Source organism: Nilaparvata lugens, chromosome 13 (assembly GCF_014356525.2).
Source record: "Nilaparvata lugens isolate BPH chromosome 13, ASM1435652v1, whole genome shotgun sequence".
NCBI classification, from domain to species: Eukaryota; Metazoa; Arthropoda; class Insecta; order Hemiptera; family Delphacidae; genus Nilaparvata; species Nilaparvata lugens.
The window spans coordinates 19,077,229-19,099,726 of NC_052516.1; the positions used below are offsets into that span (position 1 = coordinate 19,077,229).

The 22,498-nt window shown below is 36.0% G+C and overlaps 1 protein-coding gene across 1 annotated transcript in view; it reads right to left on the reverse strand.

Moving 5' to 3' along the window:
- LOC111044038 (probable ubiquitin carboxyl-terminal hydrolase FAF-X) overlaps window positions 1-22,498 on the reverse strand; it is a 106,741-nt gene that overhangs the window by 30,953 nt on the left and 53,290 nt on the right. The window contains 15 exon segments of the mRNA XM_039440377.1: window positions 224-390; window positions 1,387-1,514; window positions 2,762-2,958; window positions 3,676-3,837; window positions 5,785-6,028; window positions 7,179-7,501; window positions 10,071-10,212; window positions 11,210-11,383; window positions 12,340-12,365; window positions 12,367-12,480; window positions 13,973-14,196; window positions 14,920-15,127; window positions 16,280-16,429; window positions 17,293-17,394; window positions 19,380-19,530. Coding sequence (XP_039296311.1) covers window positions 224-390; window positions 1,387-1,514; window positions 2,762-2,958; window positions 3,676-3,837; window positions 5,785-6,028; window positions 7,179-7,501; window positions 10,071-10,212; window positions 11,210-11,383; window positions 12,340-12,365; window positions 12,367-12,480; window positions 13,973-14,196; window positions 14,920-15,127; window positions 16,280-16,429; window positions 17,293-17,394; window positions 19,380-19,530 — 2,512 coding nt within the window.

The window sequence follows — 22,498 nt, forward strand, 5'->3', positions numbered from 1 at the left end:
AAAATTCGTTGATTTCAGCTGATCTATATCAGCTAGTGTTTCTATTGGTGTAGGAGCCCTACCTGTGCTGACGTCACACGAATGCACCACGGCTTTGTTTACGGAGGTAGTGATCAATCAGACGCTTGGCTCCTACAAGCTAAGAAGCCCTCCAGATTTTTTTAATATAAAATGTAATCTTCTATTAATTGAATAGTGTCTGTGAGTGGGCGGGCGGGCCTACCCTGATTAGTTGTGTCCTCTCGTTGATGCCGAACGAGGAATACATGTGGAAGAGAGTGAAGTAGTGCGGCAGATGGCGGCCATGTTCGGACACCTCCTTGTGCACCAGGGAGAGCACGGCCATCAGCAGGTGGTCGCTCATCGTCGCCTTCGGGTCCAACAGGATTGCTAACACAAAAACAAATACAACATTAGTGACACTCATTTCAAGGTGACACCTACAAACAATTGAGAGACATGGGTTTAAAGGCAAACACGCACAGTAAAAGACAGACGGAGGAGAAATCAAACGTCTGAATGCAGATGTGAGCAGACATATGAAGACAGACTGCGTTGCAACATTCCAACACCCAGGGAGGGATTTTTTCTTCGTTTACATCATCTACATCAATTAATTATTGTGTATTGTACAACATTATTCATTGCAAATTGATTAAATAATAAAGTGACTAATAAATAACTATGTATTAATATTATCTCATCTAAGGTAACAAATGAACGAGCCTGACGTTAAATGTAATTAAGTAATTTTGACTGTAACAAAATTTAACTTGTGTGGGAATACCATAGATTTGTACGGGTGCTCTATGATGCTAAAATACTAATATTGTAAATTGGATGGGGGTTTTAACCTCCAATAATTTGCAAAGATGAATAATAGTTGTGGTAAATACATTAATGGGGGTTGGTTGAATTTTCGGGCAACTGACAAGACCGCAATATTCAAAAAGAATAAAACAGACTTGAAGCTCTAACGGAATAAAATCACTGAGGCCCGGTTGCACAACATCCGGTTAAATTTTAACCGTGATTAATTTCACGAGAATCAATCAGAGAAGGAGTTTTTGAAAAGACTGCTTCTCTGATTGGTTCTAGTGGAATTAATCAGAGTTAAAATTTAACCGGATGTTGGTTGTGCAACCGTGCCTCAGTGATTTTATTCCGTTAGAGCTTCAAGTCTGTTTTATTCTTTTTGAATATTGCGGTCTTGTCAGTTGCACGAAGTTGCAACCGGCACTAAGAATTCTATATTGATCAAGACATGTTAAAGACGGCTTCTACAGTAGTTTTCTACATCATTCATGAATAAAGTTCAACCAACTTATAGGATACATTTTATATTTGTAATTTTTTGTATGATAACATTTCAATTAGCATACTCACTGGGGGCGTTGACCATGGGAGGTGGACAGGGGCCATCTTGCAACGAGTAGTGCGCCAGAAAAACGATGATTTTCATCATGGCCGAACGAACTTCCATGCTTGGACAGCTTAGCAAGTACTCGCTGAACCTGAACAAAAGCGAAACAATTCATTTATAAACAATTTAGCTTTTATTGCCAAAAATTGTTTTACAAAAATGTTGATAAGTTCTATATAAATTTAGAAAAATGATAAGTATTTATAATTCGTGCAATCTTATTAGAATTGTAGTTGTTTTTGACAGAAATAAAGTTTCATTCATTTCATAACTATCATTGGAGATTATCTTCAGTACATCATACTATGTTCCTGTAGATGGACAGGTTTATTACATTCCATAAGATGAGGAGAATCTACAAAATACAAATTCAAGCGATTTGCTCCGTGGTGTTGCTGATAAGCTATCGCTTAGATAAGTCAATTTCGATTTCAATTTCTTCAGTTTACGAATTTGAAAATTTCTTCTCGGTGATCAGAATCCATTGAAAGATGAGGTTCACTCATCCCTCTTGTATTAGTTCTCACAACCAATGCACAAGCCTAGAGCTTGTGAGCTAGAAGCTACAAGCTTGAGCTCAGGTAAGCTAGAAGCTACAAGCTTGAGCTCAGGTGAGCTAGAAGCTACAAGCTTGAACTCAGGTGAGCTAGAAGCTACAAGCTTGAGCTCAGGTGAGCTAGAAGCTACAAGCTTGAGCTCAGGTGAGCTAGAAGCTACAAGCTTGAGCTCAGGTGAGCTAGAAGCTACAAGCTATAAAGAAGAAGGAGACATAAGGAGATTGTGCATTTCACAACAACAAATTTTCCCCAGTGAAAAGCAGGCGTTGAAAAATTAAAAGCAAGTGTTGAAAAATTAAAAGCATTTATGATTTGTGAAATCTTCTAACGAATGATAATCGTTCAAAGACCTCCACTTGGAAATTTTTCAGAATTGGGAAAAATACAAGTTTTCAACTCTGCTGTATATTGTTTCCTATTGTGTTGTATCATAGAGAAACAATAGCGTGAGTAAATATCCCATGGTATAGGGCGTTTATGTCACAACTTTTACTGTAAACTCAAGCCGATTATTGTCGTTTGGCCGGGTGAGAGTGTATGAACGGCACAATATGAGAGACTACCAGTATCACGTAGCTTCACGGGAAAGAGCTACGTGGACTATCGGCTTGAGATAACAGTAAAAGTTGCGACATAAACGCCCTATACCATTGGATATCTACTTATGCTATTGTTTCTCTATGGTTGTATTGATCTACGAATAGAAAATCAGAAACCAATTCAAGAATTGCAAGAGAATAAAAGAAACAAGTTACTGCAGGTGTGCAGTGATCAGTGATACCTGTGTGGATGTTTGAATAGAACGTTGTGCGCAAACCAGGAGCGCACAGTTTTGAAGGTGCGTATGTGGTAGTTGAGGGCGTCAAACCAGTCGGTGGCATTGCCTCGCAGCGACTTCTTCGTGTGGAAGCCCGTGTGATACAGGAACTTGCTCAATATTTGCACAGTCAACATCGACAGTTCTTCCGCTTCTGGACTCTGCAAAAACAACAATTAATCTTGTTAGTTTGTTATACATTTAAAGATAGTGTGATATACCATTAGTTGCTATCATGTTCTGACCCAATATTTGAGATCCAAAAATCTGTCCAGGAAAGTAAAGATACAAATATATGAAACAGTGTTTTTTCAAATTTTTCTCACATTAAATATATGGCTGCCGATAGGACGAGTGGAGAGGCTCTTTAAAGGAGGCCAAGCCTCTGAATGAGCTGTAGCGCCAAGAAATAAATAAGTAAATGATATAAAATGTCTATTTCTCATCTAAACACAGGATTTTCTATTATATATAAATTGTTTTGATTGGAAATCGTGCTGAGTTGTGTCAAAGCGGAGACCTAACCTTACTTTATGTTCTACTAGAACAAAAAATAGATTACTTCTTTGCTATTACAAAGAACGACTAACAGTCCTGGCTGTCAACCAGGAAGATTGAGGACCTGCCGAAATATCTCGTTGTCATAATAAGTCAAAAAATTCATTTATTGAAAAAATCAGACTGCTAGTCGTTCTTTGTAATGGCAAAAGAGTGATTTTGTAATAGCAAAAAAGTGATTTAATATAAGCAGTTCGTGATAAAAAATAGATATTTATTTATTAAACAGAGACAAAAAACATAGATTAATTGGAAATGGAAAAACAGGCTTATAGCCTTAACTATTCCATTCTTGAATTTTGATTTACAAATTAGCTAACCTGTTTGTCAGGATGCTGTCGTCCAATGGGCGGTATATTGCAGGCGGCCAACCGCCTCATGAACTGGAAGTACTCGGTTGAGAATTGGTTCCTATTATGCATGAAGCGGATGTTCTGTCTTCGCACGCTACGTTCTATGGCAGCCGGCATCTTCATCAGTCCCTGTAACAGGCAAGTAAATAAAAAATAACTCACATTGATAATCTTCAGAAAGAATCAATAATTTTTGTGATGATAAATGTCATGAACATTGCATAAACAGAAATAGTTGATAAAATTTATATTGTTAAAATTCAATAAAAATATAATTTTTTTATTGTCATCAACAGTTCACTACATGCACAAAGGTAATTAAATTAAAATACAAATAAAATGAGATTTGACATGTTGTGAACGTTTCCCTCTTCCCTTCAAATTTCTTTTGTCGGCCCATCAAGAGAATGTTGTTGAATAGCAATTGATATTGTAGTCTCCATAATTTATTGAAAAAACAGTTTTTTGTCACATCCACATTTATTGGACTTGTACACAGGACTGTAGTTTCTTGTTGAAACCAGCACATCTTCAGCTGTAGTGATGCATAGATTCACCCAATGTATACACCTGATACCCTAATTATCTACAAAATACATTTTTAAATCAAATAAAAAGACTAAGAATTAGTCAAAAACCACAGATTTCATAGATAGTTAGAAAGACCGGTTTCGGTTGTTACACCATTGTCAATCTCTGATTAACATTTCTGTTTGTATAAGCATTTTGTAAATGATTTAGTGATCAGGTGTATCTGATGCACCACTTCAGCTGAAGATATGTTGGTTTCACACAACACTGCAGTCCTGTGTACAAATCTAATAAATGTGGATGTGACAGAAAAACTGTGTTTCTTCAGAATAATTATTCTATTTGTGACTTGCTACCGGAAAACAAATAGTACGATACCTAACCTCAAATTTGCAAAATTATGTTCAAAACTCTCGACGACAGAGCAAAGTCAGTGGGAGCTCATAATGAAATGTCGGCGACACCTAATTATCTATTTTGTCGTCCGACACCGTCGGTGAGTGTTGAATGTTGTGAAGCTATTATATTCGAAAACATGTACCGTAATGTCGACCCCCAACTATTTGTCTTCGTAAAGACGACAAAGGCACTACTCACACTACCGTGACTGAAATTGTACGACATCAGTCGAAGATACTCCAGTCTCTCGGACCTTATGACTTGAGTCGCTTATCTTGTTCATTGTCACTGCTCTAGTTTCATGCTACTCAATTTCTAATCCTCCCCAACAAAATCTATATTGAATGTTTGTTCGTTCAGAAAACAGAATTCTGAAACAAGAATGAAACACAAATAAAGAATAAGTTTCTTTACTCGGTGTTCCAACCATGTATCTCTATAACCATTATCCATTATCCTTTATAACATCACGCCATTCAACTTCAAATAATACTAACCTCACTTCATTAAAAATGCACGGTATTGGGCAACTCAAGTCACTTCTCGAACAACACTTCGAGTCGTTGAGCGACTTAGTCGCGAGGTTGCAGATAGTATAGTGAGGTCCACGTTATAATGGCAGTTGCCGATCCTCTTGCCTTATATAGACGGTAGCTGATACAGGTTTATTTGATGTAATATCAACGGTTCATTGTCGTTTAAAATAATCAATTATATTTTATTAAGCAAGAAATTATATTTTTCAATAATTTCACAATGAATTTTCATAATTAAGATGAAATATTTTGTCAATTATTAATTCTACATTGTTGAAAGACGATCTGGCAACAGAGCAAAGCGAGAAAGAGATAGCGCTATCCGCTTTGTTGAATGTTAGACAAGGATAGCAATACCATTGCTAATCAAACACTGCCATTAACGTGGACCTCACTATAGTATCGACTGGTCTGAGTGTCACCATTTGAAAACACATGCTGCGTCGCGGAAACACTGAAGTTGCAGTATCTTCTCGACTTGAGTCGCGTATGCGTGAGTAGTGCCCAAGAGCTTTCACACACAATAATTTTGTCTTTGCAATACCGTGAAACCGAGCAAATATTGCCGTTCCCCCGGCTACTTGTCTATGTAAAAAGGACGGAAACGAACCTGTTTGACATCAGACAAGGAGAGCTGGTTGAGTGACTTGGCCAGGTTGTTCTCTTGTACGTCGTTGCGCGTGTAGTAGAGCATGTATGCGTTCCACCAGCGCTTCTGTCGCCGATAGCTCATGCGCTTCAGCATGTGGTCGAACACCTCACCCATGTAGTCCCCGCCGAAGCACTGCATCTTCATCTCTTCGTCATCCTCCATCTTGCACTCACTCACGTCTCCGTCGTCGAATTTGTACCATCTACAACACATACAAAATTTCAGATTTTTTGAAGAGGTTTTCAATGTATTCATTCATTTTATTATTGAAAATACATTACATGGAAATATTAACAATTAAATAAAAATACTAAGAAATTGTCAAAAACCACAGATTTATTGATAGAAAGACCGGTTTCAGTTGTTACACCATTGTCAAACTCTGAGAAACTCTTTTTCAGAGTTTGACAATGGTTTTTGACAATTTCTTAGTACTTTTATTAAATACGAATAATTACTACAATATCAACTTCTCAACTACACAAAAAGTGAAATATTAACATCTCAAAGAGCATATTTACAAAATAATATTGTAACAATAAAATAAATATACTCCCGGCGTAGATGATTTAGCCGTGTGCAAGTACAAAAAATTGAAATAAAAATAGCACCAAGGTGCCCTATTAATATTGTATTACTGAATGACAAGTTTTCAGCTCAGAGTCATTATCAATTGCAAACAAAAATAATTAATAGCGCTCTATTATATTGGTAACTTTTAATAGAGTGGTAGGCCTATATAGCAAATATAACACCTAAGAAAAATACAAAATGTTAGCTTTTCGAGTAGGTTTTCTCCCACAAGATAACTGGTGACTTACATGCATCAGTTTAAATTAAAACATTTTTTTATTGCCATTTATAGGAATACAACACGAATATTTTGTTATTAATAATAGCAGTGACTTAACGACTGCTTTTAGGCAGCCGGGACTGGCTTAACGTGTCCATCCGAAACACGGGAGTGGCCCGAGATAAATATGTTGCCCCTACCGGGATTCGAACCCGGGCCTCTGGTTTACAAGCCAGCATCTAAACTACTCAATTACGGCCACTCTTAATTTTCTTATTTCTGATTATAATCTTGATACAGAAACATCATTTAATTAGAATAATTATCAGTATCACTATGTTTATGTTTTAGGACCGTACTTTTAAACGAACAAACTTAAGCCAAGTACGATTCGCTTGATTTTTTCTTAGAAATCGTCTAATAAAAGAATGTAGAGATGTACACCATTGTTTCCAAATAAATATCAAGAGCCTTGATTGTTATAAGCTATAATTAATCAATTTTCAACTGTGAACCTTCTAATAGACTAAGTTGTAAGCTGAATTGTGATCATAGATACCTTGGCGGACCCTCACTGGGCCGATGATGTATGTACGAGTAGTAGTGACCACCACTCGCCTGACCACTGTGCACCACAATGCCAGTCAGCTGATACTTGGTGCAACCCCCTGCCGCCACACCGCCCTCACAGTCCACCATCTCTCCCTCCTGCTTGGCCAATCCGGTCACAGTGTAGGGCGCCATATCCAAGTGGCGCGGAAATTCAAAATAGTCGTTGAACTTGATGGCGCATACACGCTCAAAGTCGTACTCGAATCGCTTCAGCTGAATGGCTAGGATCGGCGGTAGTTTTTTCACGCACAGCCGTTTCACGGTTACCACCTGAAATATTGATAAAAAACTATAATTGTTAGAAATAAATAAAACACAAAAATAAATATGAAAAATTATTAGTACATACAAACAAGAATGAAAACTAATCGGGTGACCGATTGATATCGTGGTTGCGCTGTTAAGCTATGATTAAGATAAGTTAAGCTCCATACACTTTCATTTTCATTTATTTGCCAATCATAAAGTTAACAATATATCTATATATTATATAAAAGCGAAATAGCACTCACTCACTGATTGACTGACTGACTCACTCACTCACTCACTCAATCGCAGAACTAAAAATCTACCGGACCAAAAACGTTCAAATTTGGTAGGTATGTTCAGTTGGCCCTTTAGAGGCGCACTAAAAAATCTTTTGGCGATATTTTAACTCTAAGGGTGGTTTTTAAGGGTTTAAAGTTCGTCTTTTAGCATGTATATTCTTCTTATTCCAATATCTTAAAATTATAATTGAAATGTCCATACCATATGTTAATATAGAACTATAATCTAGAGAGACCTCTTCGAAACAGTTGTTCTGGTAACTAAATTGAATATGTTGTCAGGTTGGCATTAAGTTGAGTTGACTTTGTTAGGTTGGCACCAAGTTGAAGATTGAAATCTGATTGGATCCAGGACCTCCTAAATACCAATTTATCCAGTACCTCTTAAATACCTATTTAGGAGGTCCTGATTTATCGCGGGAAAATTGATTGGGTACTGCTACTTCAATCAGAGCTATTCCTGGGAATATTATATTACTAGCCGTCAGGCTCGCTTCGCTCGCCATAAATTATCCGTTTAGCCAGACGTTTAGTCTGGACCCCCGACTGGATCATCCTAACATATGATAAAAATATGACATAACATTTCAAATTTGGTAGGTGTTCAGTTGCCCCCCCTTTAGAGGCGCACTAAGAACGGATTTGGAAAATTTTCCAAAGATACGCCCAAAATCTGCGTTTTTTAGCGTTTTCTCAGCTTCATCGAGAACAAATAAACAGAAATGTTCAAATTTACTACAAAAGCTCAGCTGGGGTGCAATAATGTTGTGTTAGAAGGAAGATACACCCAAAATTAGCGTTTTCTCAGCTTTTCTGCGTTTCCTCACCTTTTTCAATAATTGATGGAAATATATTAAAAAAATTCAGTATACAGGTTTAGCTGAGGTGGAAGAATTTTGTTCGCCAAAGATACGCCGATATAGTAAGAGGTGTTTTTCAAGATCAAATTGACATAATACGTTCAAATTCGGTACAGAGGTTCCGCTGAGGTCTACTGCAGGCGAGCGAAGTGAGCCCGCTGATCTCATTTTTGGACGATCCAGTCGGGGGTCCAGGGGGCGGAACCCCCTAATAATAAATAAAACAAATACTTCATACTTATACAAAATTGCAGTAAACATTTAAAATTGAATTTTTAATTGGATCTGCCAGGAAAAACTATGTTGAGTGCTAGCAAAACTCAATTCAATGTATTCAATATTCAGTATTACGATTGAGAAAAATATGGCAAAAGAAAATACTCGCATAGGGCTTTTATGTTCTAAATTTCACTGTTAACTCAAGCCGATAGTCCTGGTAGTTGTTTTTTGTGAAGCTATGTGACGCTGGAAGTCTCTCATACTGTTCCGTTCTTACACTCACACCCCAACAAACAGTAATAGTTGCCAGTAGTTGATAGTAATCGGCGGAAATCTTGACTCAAGACTTATAATATGAGGACAGTTTGTAAAATTAGCGACCTAACAATGAATATGACAACTCTAGTGAAGAAGATGTGTCATATCGTATTTTAATAGTTCGCCTACACACTGATATTTCAGCAATTTTTGACGTATTTGTATTCATGTTACAGTCGTTAAAATAAGACTATAAGAAATTTATTCAGACTATAGTTATGTTAAATTCTGAAGAGAATGATAAAAAACATAAAATAACATGATAGAAACAAAATATAACACATGTATGAATAAGTCTTAATGTCACGTGATCAGTCTGCTCACATCAGATATTAAATCAATATTATTGATTTATAATTTTTTTAACATATTACTTATTATTCTATTTAAGAGATTATTTCCTTATGTTGTGATGTAGATGCATTAGAACTGTATTGGAGGGTTGAGTGGGAGAAAGGGCCGGCAGCGCCCCAACTTCGCCCTCCAGGTTAAAATAAAGGCAGCCTATCAATCTATCTATCAGACCAAATGTGTTCAATTCCAACTCTATTGGCGCAGTTTAGACGCAATAAATTTAAATTTTGGCAGTAATTTATCACTTCAGATCACACTCTCATCCATTACTGATATTTTACAGCTGAAAAATTAGTAGACAGTTGAATCTGAGATGAACAAGTGTTCGTCTGATGTTAGCAGACGCATAAAAGATGCGAGCAAAAATAACAGAAAATCATGACACTTTGATATTGGCATAAAATTGACAACAAAATTGAACCTTTTTGTTTTGTTTTTATAGTAGACAGCTACTTTTCTGAATTAGTATTGGTAGACAAAACGGTGTTGGAAGTACAGTATTTCCAAAGTTGAAAACTTGATAAAGTTCTGATAGCTCACCTTTTTGTTACATTTATCACAGTGATAGGCATCGGCGCCTTCCAGCAGTTCCCCCTTCACGTACTGTTCCAACGAGTCCAGCAGAGTCGAATGATTCCTAATATCTACACTAATCACACTAAAAGGCTCTTCTTTCGAATACCTACAAAAAAACAGATAATCGATTATGAGATAAGTGCTTAATAATAGTTTGTAGATGTATGATGTTGTGGAATTGTTTTGTTAAACTAGAAAAATTGATTTGTTTTAAATAGTAACACAAGTCATTCCTACACGAACGTCATTTAAAAACTAAAATGTAGGAGTGTTGTAGTATCTTCTCAACAAACACTTTTTTCCATAAAATAGAGCGAGAGACTTCTATTGCAGAGTTCAGTAATGAGAAACTGATATTTTAGTTTACATTCAAGTGAAAAGTAACGGCTAGCCAAAGTGACAAGTTTTGATAGAATTAATTTAAGGCTGTGCAATGGCTAAAAAAAAAACTTTCTACTCGTGATATTTTTCTAAGTTTTTCGATTTGTATATCATTAAGCTATCAAAATGAAAAAGTTTTCTCGGGAAAACAGTTTTTTCTGATTATTACTTTTTGAGATATGAGCGTCTGAAGTTTGAATTTTTGGGACAGAAAATTTCAAATTCGGTAAGATCTATCAGATTTAGAGGATGGATTCTTCATGGTATTGTTGATCTAGTAAAACAAAAATTTTCTGAAAATATCAATTTTTGAAAAAGTTATTCAATTTACCAAAAATAAATCAACTAAAATTATTTTTGATTTTTATTAAATTGAATAACTATCTTAAAAATTGATATTTTCAGAAAATGTTTGTTTTACTAGATCAACAATACCATGAAGAATCTATCCACTGAATCTCATGGATTTATCTCTTACCGAATTTGAAATGTTCTGACCCAAAAATTTAAACTTTAGGCGCTCATATCTCAAAAAGCAATGATCAGAAAAAAAATGTTTTTCTGAGAAAACTTCTCTATTTTGATAACTTGATGATATACAAATCGAAAAACTTTGAAAAATATCACGAGTAGGAAGTTTATTTTTAGCCTTTGCACAGCCTTACAAAATAAAACAAAGGTTACCGTAGTCAAAAACAAGAAGTTTTGTTAAAACTACACACCTATGCGGACATCCTTTGCAAATTTTTTGATCAGAATAGGATCCGCCGAGAATTTTGCCCATAATTTGCTCCTGTCCTAGAGCTTTCAACGCTTCATCAATACTTTCGACTAGGCTCATGAAAAATTCCACCGCATCTTGCTGTTCGCGTAAGTTGACTGGTTCACCCTGTAATCTGCAATAAAAATAAAACAAATCTATTTTAGAATAAAATACTATTATTAACCACATTAACTACAGTTGAAATACTGAGATTGGTTCACCCTGTAATCGGCAACAAAAATAAAACAAATTCATAAAAAATACAATACTATTAACCACAATAACTGCAGTTGAAATACTGATCTCAAGCAGACTAACTGGCAATATACCAGTATACACATTTAGTTCATACTTTTTGGTATGCTATGAATTCGGTATGTTTATTATTTCAATACTTGTTCTATTTCTGAGATTTGTTTATTTATTCTCACAAAGATTAGCGATTTTCTTAGAATACCGCTGTTCTGAAAGATTCCTTGATCGATTATGAAAGCAAAGTACTGAAGTTTGCAGGTTAATCTTCTATGGAATTGTTTTTTTTTCATCTCCTGCGGAATCATAGTTTTCCAAGAATATATAGAGCCCATTTTTCACTTTCTCTGTCAATAAGAATTCATCATCTTTCTCTTCTTCAATCAATTATTATTATTGATACAACACACGATATCAATCCACACTGTCCTTGCCTAAATATTCTCGACAATACACTTTTTTATTTTAAGAACCTGAGTGAATAGAATAATACTCATCCTTTAATTTCATTCCTCAAATAACAAAAATCTAATAGATTAAAAAAATCAACATTTTCAAATAAAAATTTCAAATCAAAATTTTATGAGTAAGAAAAATTTGACCTATTACAATTGAATATTTTAGAAAAAAATCAAGAAAAATTTCAATATCGTTGAAGATAAATGCCAGCAATACAACATTTGAAGGATAAATTATGAAAGATTACTATTACATTAATATATTGCAATAAGTTATACGTAGCCATTATTTATTTGACGAAGACTTTCACTTTTTTGCTTAGTTATTCTAAGTTATGTTCGATTGTGAAATAAATGAATGATCGATTGATTGACTTACTTGAAATGCTTCCACAGCCCTCTTGGGGATGTAGTACTGTAGTTTGCTGTAGGCCAAATGCCCAAATATTGCCTGAACTTGCTTCAGTATACCGATGTTGTACTCTTTCCTCGATTCATCCAGACTGTTCTTCTCATCCACCTGCCCATACTGAAGAAAGAACAATGTGAATGTGAAATCAATTGCAACTATTTCTATATACTTCAAACTTTAATTTTTCATGCCACACGCTGAATTTAAGATACCTCATAGTTTCAAAGAAATCACGGAAAACGAAGAAGACTTGACTTTTTGAGACTACATACAGAAATAGAATTTGCTTCATTGACATAGGACATTTTTTCAGAAATACATGGTCATAGTCATATACAAACACAGTTTTGGAGAAAACGACACAATTTCACAAAAGAAAGTCAGTTACAATACAAAATTCATCACAATTCATACAGTCATATTGTGTGCAGTTGCATCAGAAAAATATTTGGATCGGAATAAGATCAAACAATTTAATCATAAGGTCTCTTCTTAGCAACGCATGTGGTAGAAATCCTCGGTGAATAAAATGACTGAGAAACTGACCAACATCAACTGAACTTAATTGAATAAAAACACACATAATAATATTGTCAAACTCTACACAGTTTTATTCGGTACACGACCGTGGTTTCGTGACCACACCGGTCACATTTTCATGTTGACTGACATTTTCAGTCAACTTGAAAATGTGACCGGTGTGGTCACGAAACAAGGGTCATGTAGCGAATAAAACTGCGTAGAATTTGACAACATATGTGTGTTTTTATCCAATTATGGAACGGTTCTACAATATTGACAATGATTCAGTCGAATTTTCAACTGAACTTATTGTCAAATCATATCAACTGAGCGATATTTTATTGTAGGCCTATAGAATTAAAAGAAGTTCTTAAATAAATAATAGCATAGCCATATCCGGTTGGATTCCATCAACACTGTAATAATAGGCGTGGGTTCAGCTGGCTTGATTGTTTGCATGTAATTTATATTCTATGCTTTTGAACTATTTATTCCAAGTGAATGAATAATTGTATTTTACGCTACACAGTGAACTCTATACTACGTCATAGGATATGTACATCTACTCCACTACGTAGAATAGAGTTCATACATATACTATAGTCCGTTCAAACCTTAGATTGCCGCCCGGGGCTTTATGGCTAATGTTATTTCATTAGAACAATGAGAGTACAACATCGTTGCCGTTTTTACGCTGATTCTATCAAGAAAGCCTAGTTCTCTTTCTCTCACACCATCATCAGCTCTATGGATTCTGTGGAGTCTGGCAGCACCGTACTTTCATAAGAGCAATTCTGAAAACTAATGGTTTGCACAGACTATAGTATGTAGTACAGTGACTCAGTATAGAGTTCATTTACGCTACAAAACCGAGAAGTAGTTTTTAACGTTCCTAAAATAGGTTTGCTTAGTTTGGTGATCTGCCGAGTCTGGCAATGAATGATATAATTACCAGCAACATGTATTTTGGGCTGTACCTGTTGGTGCTTCCCCAATCATTTTGATGAACTGTGTTTTGTGTATCACTGAATAAATAAATAACAGATATCTCCTTCTCCAAAATATTTTGGAATCTAACCTCATTGTCAGGCCTCTCCTCGCCGGAGAAGTCCTCGTTGAGGTCGGTTGCCGCCCCGTCAGCTGCCAGCAGTCCCACCCGGATGCCCTCCACCATGTACAGCTGCTGCAGCACAGAGTTCATGTAGCAGGTGGCGCCGGCGTTCTTCAGGCCCACAAAGCCCTTGCAAGGCCTCGGCCCCACCGGAGGCAGGTAGTCCCACTCCACCAGGGGGTCGTCGCGCTCTACAACACACAACAACCACATCAATTCACACTAATAGGAATAGAATGGAAGGAGTCATTTAATCAAGATATACAATTTTATAGAGAAAAAGCTGACATGTAACCTCGCTCGGACACTTGTCCATCCACCGGTTTCAGAATTTTATAAAACATAAGAACATGACGTGTACACACATGTTCACCATGCATGTTTTGTAATTAGCGAGAGACTTCCAACCTAAAATAAACAACCAATAACAATAAAAAAACACTGGAAAATTACAAATTATAATGATAAAAAATAGTTTAACCTCAAATACAGTGAAGAAAAAATCAACAAAAAAATTGAAAATATAACCTAACCTCGGAAAATTTTGTTCGAAGTCTTTCGCTGTGATGACACAACTAGCCATAGTGTGACCACATTGAATGCGTATATGTGCAAGTGCACGATGAATCATCCATGAGCTGAAAACAAAATCAGGAAAGTGCAATTGAAACACGTTGTGGCTTTCTCACGTTGACCACGCATGCGCAACTATTGGTTAGTTTACCTAGGAGCTTGCCAAGCTCGACCTCTGTTACACGCTCTTCTCGCGTTCCACTCTTGCTCCACCTTCGATCATCAATCGCTCTGCTCGAGTGCGGAGCAGAGCGAAAGTCTGTATGCACATTAAGAATAACATCTGGGTACCCTTTTTATATTTTATTAATGCACTTTGATGGTTTTGAGGATTGACTGACCAGAATAGAACATATCGGTGAGCATGTTGGTGAGGAGCTTCATGTTGGGCACACAGCCGACGCAGAGTGTGGCCAGCAGATCGAAGGCAGAGCCCAGTGTCTGTGGCTGACTGCAGACGGGCACCGCCTGCTCGCCGATCAGTTCGCCCGTTCGCTGTAGGTGCAGCATCAGCCGCGACGCCGGCAGGATAAAGTCCTCCACCAGTTCCTACCACAAACAAATCAATATCAATGAGTATGAAGATAGTAGCTGAGAGGTCGGCAAGATAACGTCTTCAACAAGTTCCTACCACAAACAAAACAGTCAATGAGTATGAAATAGTAGATGAGAGGTCGGTAAGATAACGTCCTCCACCAGTTCCAACCACAAAAACCCACAACCAAAACTAAACTAACTGCAATTTTTAAACAATATTTTTCAGTTCAAGTGTTTAGAGAAAGTAGTTTATTTATTTAATTTAGTTTACAATCTTTCTAAATTCAAAATTCATTTTTTTCTTTGCTCATTAAATTGGACAAAAAATTCATAAGTGGAAAACATAACCATCTTTGTAGACTTGTATATGAATCGAAATGTGTTTTTGTTTAATAAAAAATCGGGGAAGGATCAGTTACCATAGGCAACAGTCTTGTAACAATTATCAATAAATATATTAACTTATCTTCTATAGATGATAGCTGATAGCGGTATATTTGATGTAAGCTGTTCATTCTTGTTTAGAATAATCCATTAATTCTATTCAGCAAGAACATTTGTTTGTACGGTACAAATTTCTCAGTTAATTCAATATTTTCAATGCAGTTTTTTTAGTTATGGTAATCAATTTTTATTGTTTATTTGATCCTTTCAAATTCAAAAATTCAAGTGAAAAATATTTGGACAAAAATTTGTGATGTGCAGTGATAAATGAAAAGTAACAACTTCAATTCGAACTCATAATCCAAATTTGGTAGATGATATTAAAGGGATCGCCTGTTTTTGCTCTTCCTTTTTTTTATCAAAATTGACATTAAATATTTTTCCAATTGATAAAATATTTCTACATTGTTAAAAATCAATCTGGAAAGTTTGCGGAGCTACAAAAGGATAGCGCTATCTGTTTCTTTGAATGATAGACAAGGATAGCAACACCAATGAAACCTCGCTTGACAATATCGGGGTAGTTTCCAAATGAGAAGGATTTTCATTTTCAATATTCATAAAATTTGTAGAATTAATTGAAGAGGAATGGTTTTTGCCATTTATAAACTTGAATGAGAAGAGTACATCTGAAGTCAGTTTTTCATGCCAAGCATTGAATTTCAATTAAAAACCTCTAGAAAATGTATAGACCATAATATAATGTAAGAGACAACATACCTTGATGAGGAAGATTTTTGTTTTATCGCAGGCTCCAATTTGAAACTTCTTCTCGGGAGACATGAATGAAAGAAGCTCCTTTGCAATGCCCAGGTGGCCTTCCAGAACAGCATCTTCTACTCCTGTCTCGCCAGTTTTCTTCACTTTCGCCTGCAAACATTGATAAACAAATTCCTTTTATTAAAACAGCAACAACAAGAACATACACGAAAGTTACATAGATGAGAAATCACTTCGGTTATATGGGCTACTTGATTCAAATAAAAACTAATTTTCAACTTGAAAATGACCTATGGTCGAAACTAGTCGTTAAAATATTTTAAAGTTTTTTATAAAAGGGTACTACAAGTTTCTATATTGTTTATATAGATGAGAAACTATCAAGACACTTGACGAGAAGATAAGACACAAGATGAGAAGATAAGTAAAGAGCTCAGATCATCCCACAATATTGAAAAGTATCGTTTCCAATAGAATATCAAAATTACAATGTATACCAGAAATGAACAATTCATATAACACTAATTTTAGGCATGTTTTAGAACTTTTCATAATGGAATAACACAATCATTAGTTCTATTTCAGTAGGATTTATTTATGAAGCACTCAAGCTCTGTTGAGATAAAATTGGAATAGTATTGAAAAATATCAAGAAAACACGTGTTATTTCACTGAAAATATCAATTTGGGAGAGTTACAAACAATAAAGCAGTGTAGTTGTAAATTCAAGTCAACATTGAATTGAAGTTGCTACCAGTAAAAGAAATCATCAAGTTTCAATTGAAGTTTCTAATGCGAAGTTTTCTTGTAATATAATTAATTTTGAGATGATATTCAATGAAGTCTTCATGTCTTCATGATTTGACCTAAGATTTCTTGTGCTATTATTTTGAGATTGTATTATTTAATAGAAGTCCCCTATTAAAATGCTATCAATAACTTTCATGAAGGTGGCGTAAACAAATGAATTGCCATTCATAATGGCAATGAATGTTGTTTATGAATGAACTTACCCTAATTTCTTTGAGCCACCGTATCTCACTATTCAGCAATGTTTCGGCATTTGGTAATGGACAGTTGTAGATAAACGCGAAATTGAGAAGTCTACAGAGAAGCTGAAACAAACAAAAAATAGTATAAGATAAATGCTGAACAATAAATAAATTACGTAATACATACAAGTTAATATGGACCAGCACAATTTCTTTGAATCACTTCTTTTTTTTTTAATTTACATGCAACTAATTTAGTTGAACATTGTGGACGTTCTGGGATACGGTAAATTGTCCCAAACGGTAATTTGTGACAAGCGGTAGAGAGTTCAGCGTCCCATGGAAAACATTTGTCAGTAAATGTTCCAAAATCCAGTAACCGGTAAATTAATCCTGCCTCGCACTCTGACCGCGGTGCCACAGATTATACCACAATCGAAGAGCTGTCATTGGTCGTTATGACGACCCGTCTGCGCATGCGCTGATAGCTTGTTTTACTACAATAGCACAGCCATAGAAAAATGATGTTTGATAACCATTTGTTGAATGATTTTTTATCTATAGAACATTTTTGAGAGTAATGAATTGAAAGAAATGCACACATCTCTAGACGATAAGTTGGTAAAGCAGCCTTTGTTCATTTACTCAGCTATTAAACGACACATTTTGGTGGAAATCAACTTCATAAGTACGCGTCAAAAGCTTGAACCAAAGATTTTGAAGTGGCGTTCCATGGGAACATTTTGCACCAGTCACGTGATTGAACAATTTACCACTGGAACTAGAACAATTTACCACTTTTCCGTGTTCCCAAACCGTGCCCATTGGTACATTCAAGACCACAAATAAAACCAATTACATGCAATATTATCAGTATATAAAAGTATTTTTTAGAAAATATTTACCATACAGTCACAGTTCTACAAGTAAAAATAGAAAGAGTTTAATCTTTACACTCCAGATTAACTGATAGAACCTATGGGATGCTACTAGTAAATCATTCAATAGTACAAAAGTAGTTTAGAACTAGGACTAGTAAATATAAAACCAGAACAGCGATCAATTGCCAGAACAGCGACAATTAAATATTTGCAATTTTACATAATTTCTTTTAGCTTTTATACCACATTAATAATATCACAGCGATTTCTAGTTAGATGCCACCGCCTAATGTGAATGTTAGCTTTGCAAAAATGGGTTTAGGAACCTGGAAGGAAATGAAAAGCAATTGAATGTAATAGAAATAGGTAAAATGCATTGATGCATGCCATAAAATCTAGCCAGTTGACAGTTGGAGTATTAAGGTGCGTACAGATATACGCGCCTCGAACACGCTCCGATCATGAACGTTACGCAAGGGTTCGCTAGAGGTTCGAAGGATGATCGCGCGCTTGTCGTATTGTTGACTTCGCTACAACCTAACCTCACAAATAATGTGAAACGTTCAATCCAGCAGATCGGGTGACAAAACTAAATGAAATATTCTGACCAGGGGATTGCTGGGTAGCCTGGTAATGCATTACGTTTATATAATAAATTGACGATAAATATTATGTTTATTGCATTTATGTTGAAGTTTTCTTACAAAAAAGGTTATGTCTGTCAATGTTTTGAAAGGTGAAAGGCTTGGTTGGGAGTTCGGCTTCTTTCTTCTAAATTCTAATATGCTGGTATTATTAAAAATAATATTTTTATTGTTTTATATTATTCAAGTTTGTTGATTAACTAATTAATTATTAATTTGGATAATTTTATATGCTAACACAGAGATCGTAACAAACGTTACAAAAAAACGTTGACCGCGCAAGCGCAACTACTGGTTAGTTCGCCCAAGGATCTTGCCAAGCTCGAGCTCTGTTACACGCTCTGTTCGCTCAGCCTGTGATTATCAATAGATCTGCTCGAGTGACGTTCAATTGCGGAGCAGAGCGTAAGTCTGTACGCACCTTAAAAAGTGTTGCTATCTCGTCGGAAACAGCATTTAACCAGAGAAGAATGTAATATTATTAAATAGTATTACATTCCAGATCAACAAGAGATAGCATAACTTTTAAAACAGCAGAATAGAAGTCTGTAATTTTTTTCTAAAATAAGGTTTTTCAATTTACCTGAAAATATTCGTGCGAATTACGAGCATAGTCGACGACCATGGTGTGAAGGACGCTGAACAAATGAATTATGGTTAGCTGAAGTGGGTACTGCGAACAGCCCAACGTTGAGATCATCAGGAACTGTTCGACGGCTGCCACTCGAACTGCCCTGAAAAATACATCAAAATCAATCATAATTCTACATTTATTATACACCAATTATACAGTAGTAATGCTGAATAGAATATCTCAAGAACTAGAAAAAAAATTCAACCAAATAGACGTAGTCGAGTGGATTAGATGCTGATTTATGTCTGGGTTCAAATCCCGGCCCGGGAAAGATATTTTCTCGGACGATTCCCGTGTTTTGTGTGGACACGATGATTGTCGGTCCCGCCTGCCTAATAGCAGTCGTTTAGTCTACAGTACGACGGTCCCGGCTGCCTAAAAAGCAGTCGTTAGGTCATGTCAGAGGCCCTGAAATTGATCAGTTGCGACTTTAAAACTCTGACACCAAACCTAAGCCAGCCAGGTCACTCGATATTACTATTATCAACAAATAGCCAAAATGAAGCTTGTTCAGACCATCATTACGTTGTTGTGAGGTTGTTTCAACCTTAATTAATTTAAACTATTCTTTGTTGAACTAAGGCTGGGCGTACACCGGTTAGTCAAGACAAGACTAGTCACGTTTAGTCACAATACTTAACATAATTGCTTATGAAGACATGTCTAATCAGTGTGAGTTGTGTCACAAGCAGCTATGTGAAGTATTGTAACTAAACGTGTCTGATCATGTCTTGTCTTGTCCTGACTAACTGGTGTACGCCCAGCCTAAGGGTCAAAACATAGCGGAGCTGCGAAGGTAGAGTGTATCAGAGAAGGTAGCACTGTGTTTTAATAATGCATGTATCTAAATGTCTTCGGTTCCTTCCACCTTTTACCCTACCTTCACGCTCCAATATGTCACGCTCCACATTCAAATAGAAGTATTATTTCCAACACTTTCAGCTACCTTATCTGATACACTCTACCTTCACCGCTCCAATATGTTCCGACACATTTTAATACAAGAATTATTTCCAACACTCTCAGCTATTTTCTCTGATACACTCTACCTTCACCGCTCCATAGGATCTTAAAAATCTGATGCTTCATTTCATTAGTTGGATGATAGAGAATTGAATGGTAAAATTGCAAAATAAGTACAGGAGTGAGTAGGGATCTATGTGCTAGAAAAAATTATTTACGCAGAATATAGTAGATAATTGAACTGGTTATGTGAATGATTGAAGGGGAAAATAGTATGGAATTTGTGACACTTACCTATTGTTAGCGCAAAGTAGAAGATCTATAATGAACGTTTGCCACATGGGCTCCCTTATCAACGACTCCAGACAATTTGGACTAAGGACTAGAGAAACTGTTAACACTTCCAGCGCTTCCCGACAAACTGAAACAAAACAATCAGATCAATGAAAGCAACATAAAAGCAACTTGCTTGCCACATGAAAGATACTTGCTTGCTACATTTATAGCATGCTATCATTATCAATGAGAGAAAAAAATAAACAACCAAATACAAAAAACCACATAGACCATAAAAAGTTCTCAATGAGCGATTCCTTAGCGACGATTCCAGCTGCGCGGCTAAAATCGTCGCTAAGGAATCGCACCTTAGGAAAGTTTTTATTCATGAACGATTTCAAAAACGTTCTAATTCATATACGATTCCAAGATAGTTCATGGGGAAGTAAGCTACCTTAAACAAAATTTCCATATGAGACAGCGTACAGAAGTCGACTTGCCAAATTCTGTATTTATAAACGTTGCTTGACAATTCATACAATCTATAATAATTTGGAACCTTTACTCCGGCTGCACACAAAAGCTAGTAAAATTTTAATCGAGATTAGTATTATCAACAAATAGTCAAAATGAAGCTTGTTCAGACCATCATTACGTTGTTGTGAGGTTGTTTCAACCTTAATTAATTTAAACTATTCTTTGTTGAACTAAGGCTGGGCGTACACCGGTTAGTCAAGACAAGACTAGTCACGTTTAGTCACAATACTTCACATAGTTGCTTATGAATACATGTCTAATCAGTGTGATTTGTGTCACAAGCAGCTATGTGAAGTATTGTGACTAAACGTGTCTGATCATGTCTTGTCTTGTCCTGACTAACTGGTGTACGCCCAGCCTAAGGGTCAAAACATAGCGGAGCTGCGAAGGTAGAGTGTATCAGAGAAGGTAGCACTGTGTTTTAATAATGCATGTATCTAAATGTCTTCGGTTCCTTCCACCTTTTACCCTACCTTCACCGCTCCAATATGTTCATCCACATTCAAATAGAAGTATTATTTCCAACACTCTCAGCTACCTTATCTGATACACTCTACCTTCACCGCTCCAATATGTTCAGACACATTTAAATAGAAGTATTATTTCCAACACTCTCAGCCACCTTCTCTGATACACTCTACCTTCACCACTCCATTATGTTTTAACCCATAGGATCTTCAAAATCTGGTGCTTCCTTTCATTAGTTGGATGATAGAGAATTGAATGGTAAAATTGCTAATTAAGAACTGGAGTGAGTAGGGATCTATGTGCTAGAAAAAACTACGAAAAAATCTGGTGTGGCGCACTCACACAACTTTCCTTGCCATTATGAAAATTGATCACCTGACGCTAGTGTTGACGCGCATCTCAATTCTCAAGTCTACTATTCAAAGATTTGAGCCAGCTGGTGACAGGGCAATAACGCTGGAGACACGAGGTTTGATATCTCTTCATAGTGAATGATTTAATAGAATCAACAGTTGCCAACAGTTTGGAATTGAATAATAACATTTTCTCGAATTTCGAGCTCATTTTCAATTTTAGGTGAACATGTTACTGTACATTCATTGTAGAGATTTCAATGCTTGATGTTTTCCACTTGAATTTCTTTTGTTAAAATTGTATCTAAAGCCTGACAATTGGGAATCTAAACTTTGCAAAGATGGGGCGGAGCTCCTGAATTTTTTACAGATATGGGACTTGTGGCATTTGATAGAGCTTATCAATGACTATTTTTGGTATATATTTGATCAAAATCGTTGGAGCCGTTTTCGAGAAAATCGCGAAAAACT